This window comes from Salvelinus sp. IW2-2015, unplaced genomic scaffold (genome assembly GCF_002910315.2).
Source record: "Salvelinus sp. IW2-2015 unplaced genomic scaffold, ASM291031v2 Un_scaffold4884, whole genome shotgun sequence".
NCBI classification, from domain to species: domain Eukaryota; kingdom Metazoa; phylum Chordata; class Actinopteri; order Salmoniformes; family Salmonidae; genus Salvelinus; species Salvelinus sp. IW2-2015.
Genome location: NW_019946153.1, coordinates 31,378 through 34,269, shown reverse-complemented (window position 1 = coordinate 34,269; position 2,892 = coordinate 31,378). Strand labels below are relative to the sequence as shown.

At 43.8% G+C, this 2,892-nt stretch overlaps 1 protein-coding gene across 1 annotated transcript in view; it reads left to right on the top strand.

The window, feature by feature from the left end:
- The first annotated feature begins 1,563 nt into the window (after positions 1–1,563).
- The window catches only part of LOC112077742 (protein Wnt-5a-like), an 18,895-nt gene continuing 17,566 nt past the window's right edge, over positions 1,564–2,892 (top strand). Inside the window, 1 exon segment of the mRNA XM_024144196.1 lies at positions 1,564–1,821. Coding sequence (XP_023999964.1) covers positions 1,584–1,821 — 238 coding nt within the window. The 5' untranslated portion in view covers positions 1,564–1,583.

The following is a 2,892-nucleotide window of genomic DNA, read 5'->3' as shown; positions in this document are numbered from 1 at the left end:
AAAGAGAGAGATCAGGTCTCTATTAGAAAAGTGTGGTTTCTCTGTCCAGGTCTCTATTAAAGTGGTGGTTCTCTGTCCAGGTCTCTATTAGAATAGTGTGTTTTCCTGTCCAGGGTCTCTAATTAGAATAGTGTGTTTCTCCGTCCAGGTCTCTATTAGAAAAAGTGGTGTTTCTCTGTCGCAGGTCTCTATTAGAAAAGTGTGTTTTCTCTGTCCAGGTCTCTATTAGAATAGTGTGTTTTCTTCTGTCCGGTCTCTAAATTTAGAATAGTGTGTTTTCTCTGTCCAGGTCTCTATTGAAATAGTGTGTTTCTCTGTCCCAGGTCTCTATTTAGAAAAGTGTGTGTTCTCTGTCAGTGTCTCTATTAGAAAATAGTGGTGTTTCTTCTGTCCAGGTTCGTCTATTAGAATAGTTTGTGTTCTCTGTTCCCCAGGTCTCTATTAGAAATAGTGTGTTCTTTCCTCCGTCCAGGTTCTCTTATTAGAATAGTGGTTTCTCTGTCCCAGGTCCTCTATTAATAGTGTGTTTCTCTCCGTCCAGGTCTATTAGAATAGTGTGTTTCTACCGTCCAGGTCTCTAATTAGAAAGTGTGGTTTTTCCTCTGGTCAAGCCAGGTCTCTATTAGAATAGTGTGTTTCTCTGTCCAGGTCTCTATTATGAAAGTGGTTTTCTCTGTTTCCGAGGTCTCTATTTATAATAGTGTGTTTCTCTGTCCAGGTCTCTATTAGGAATAGTGGTGTTCTCTGTCCCAGGTTCTCTATTAGAATAGTGTGTTTCTCTGTCCAGGTCTCTATTGAGAATAGTGTGTTTCTTGTCCAAGGTCTCTATTAGAATAGTGTGTTTCTCTGTCCAGGTCTCGTATTAGAAATAGTGTGTTTCTCTGTCCAGGTCCTATTAGAATAGTGGTGTTTCTCCCGTCCAGGTCTCTATTAGAAAAGTGTGTTTCTCTGTCGCAAGGTCTCTATTAGAATAGTGTGGTTTCTCTGTCCGGTTCTTCTATTAGAATAGTGTGTTTCTCTGTCCAGTGCTCTATTAGAGATAGTGTGTTTCTCCGTCCAGGTCTCTATAGAATAGTGTGATTTTCCTCTGTCCAGGTCTCTAATTAGAATAGTGTGGTTTCTCGCGTCCCAGGGTCTCTATTAGAATAGTGTGTTTTCCGCCGTCTCTATTAGAAATAGTGTGGTTTCTCTGTCCAGGTCTCTATTAGAATAAGTGTGTTTCTCTTCCAGGTCTCTAATTAGAATAGTGGTGTTTTCTCTGTCCAGGTCCTCTATTAGAATAGTGTGTTTCTCTGTTCCAGGTCTCTATTCAGAAAAAGTGTGTTTTCTCCATCCAGGTCTCTATAGAATAGTGTGTTTCTCTGTCCAGGTCTCTATTAGAATAGTGGGTTTCTCTGTCCAGGTCTCTATTAGAATAGTGTGTTCTCTGTCCAGGTCTCTATTAGAAAAGTGTGTTTCCTTCTCCGTCCAGGTCTGCTATTAGAAATAGTGTGTTTCTCTGTCCAGGCTCTATTAGAATAGAGTGTGTTTCTCTGTCCAGGTCTCTATTAGAATAGTGTGTTTCTCTGTCCAGGTCTCTAGCCATGAACCCTCTGCTCATCCCTGAGGCCTACATCATCGGTGCCCAGCCTCTGTGCAGCCAGCTGGTGGGTCTCTCCCAGGGCCAGAAGAAGCTGTGCCAGCTGTACCAGGACCACATGCAGTATATTGGCGAGGGCGCCAAGACGGGCATCAGGGAGTGTCAGTACCAGTTCAGACACCGCCGGTGGAACTGCAGCACCGTGGACAACTCCTCCGTGTTCGGACGGGTCATGCAGATAGGTCAGTCTTTAGCTCGGTGCTGTTCTCCAGTCACAGGGAGTATAGTTTTGATACACGCCTACATTATGCTATGTGTTGTATTGTACTCTGCATGTGACAGAGGTTGAGTAACAGCGCTGGCGTAACAGAGGATGTCATGTGTATCTACTGATTAGTTATGGGTTGTCTGTTTCTCTAGCTCTAAGTATGCACACTCTTCGTCCCCACTTCCCCTCTTTCCTACTAGACCAGAGGAGGGTTTGGCGGTCCCCTCCTCTCCTGTTGTAATGCACGGGGTGACATTGAGCAGCTGTGCTGGGGGAATAGTTTGTMGGTGAGGTCTCTTTATAATTTCACATGTGGCCTGGGGCTTCTTGGCTAGAGACTGACACTCACAATGGGGATGAACTGCATTCAGCCTCCATGCATCTTAAACACACATGCATCCATGCAAAAACACACTTTTTTCCCCCTCTGGATTATTTACAGAGTTAAAGCTTGTGTATGTGAGAGCTAGTCTTTCACCCCTCATAGAACCCAGAGAGGTAATGGGTTTCAATCCCAGATCCCATCTCCTTATTGACAGTTTGTTTTACTGTGTGACTTCGCCACAGGAGGTGGTTTACTGCAGACATTTATTGTTCATAATTGTCACATTTAATTTAAACCAAAGCATTTCTCTCATGCCGTTCAGCCTAGCATTGTGGTCATGCTGTGGCTTGAGCATCTGTAAGAGAAGAAATGAGACGAACCTAAACTATACCATTATCACCTCAAATGCGGCTGTCTCCTCTTTGTCTCTTCTCTCTCTTTGTCCTCTCTTTGTCTCTCTCTCTCTTTGTCTCTCTCTCTCTTGTCTCTCTTTGTCTTTGTCTCTCTCTCTCTTTGTCTCTCTCTCTCTTGTTCTCTCTCTCTCTCTGTCTCTCTCTCTTTGTCTCCTCTCTCTCTTTGTCTCTCTCTCTCTTTGTCTCTCTTTGTTTCCCTTGTCTCTCTCTCCTCTCCTGTTTCTGCTCTCTCTTTTGGTCTCTCTCTCTTGTCTCTCTCTCTCTTTGTCTCTCTCTCTCTTTGTCTCTCTTTGTCTTTTGTTCTCTA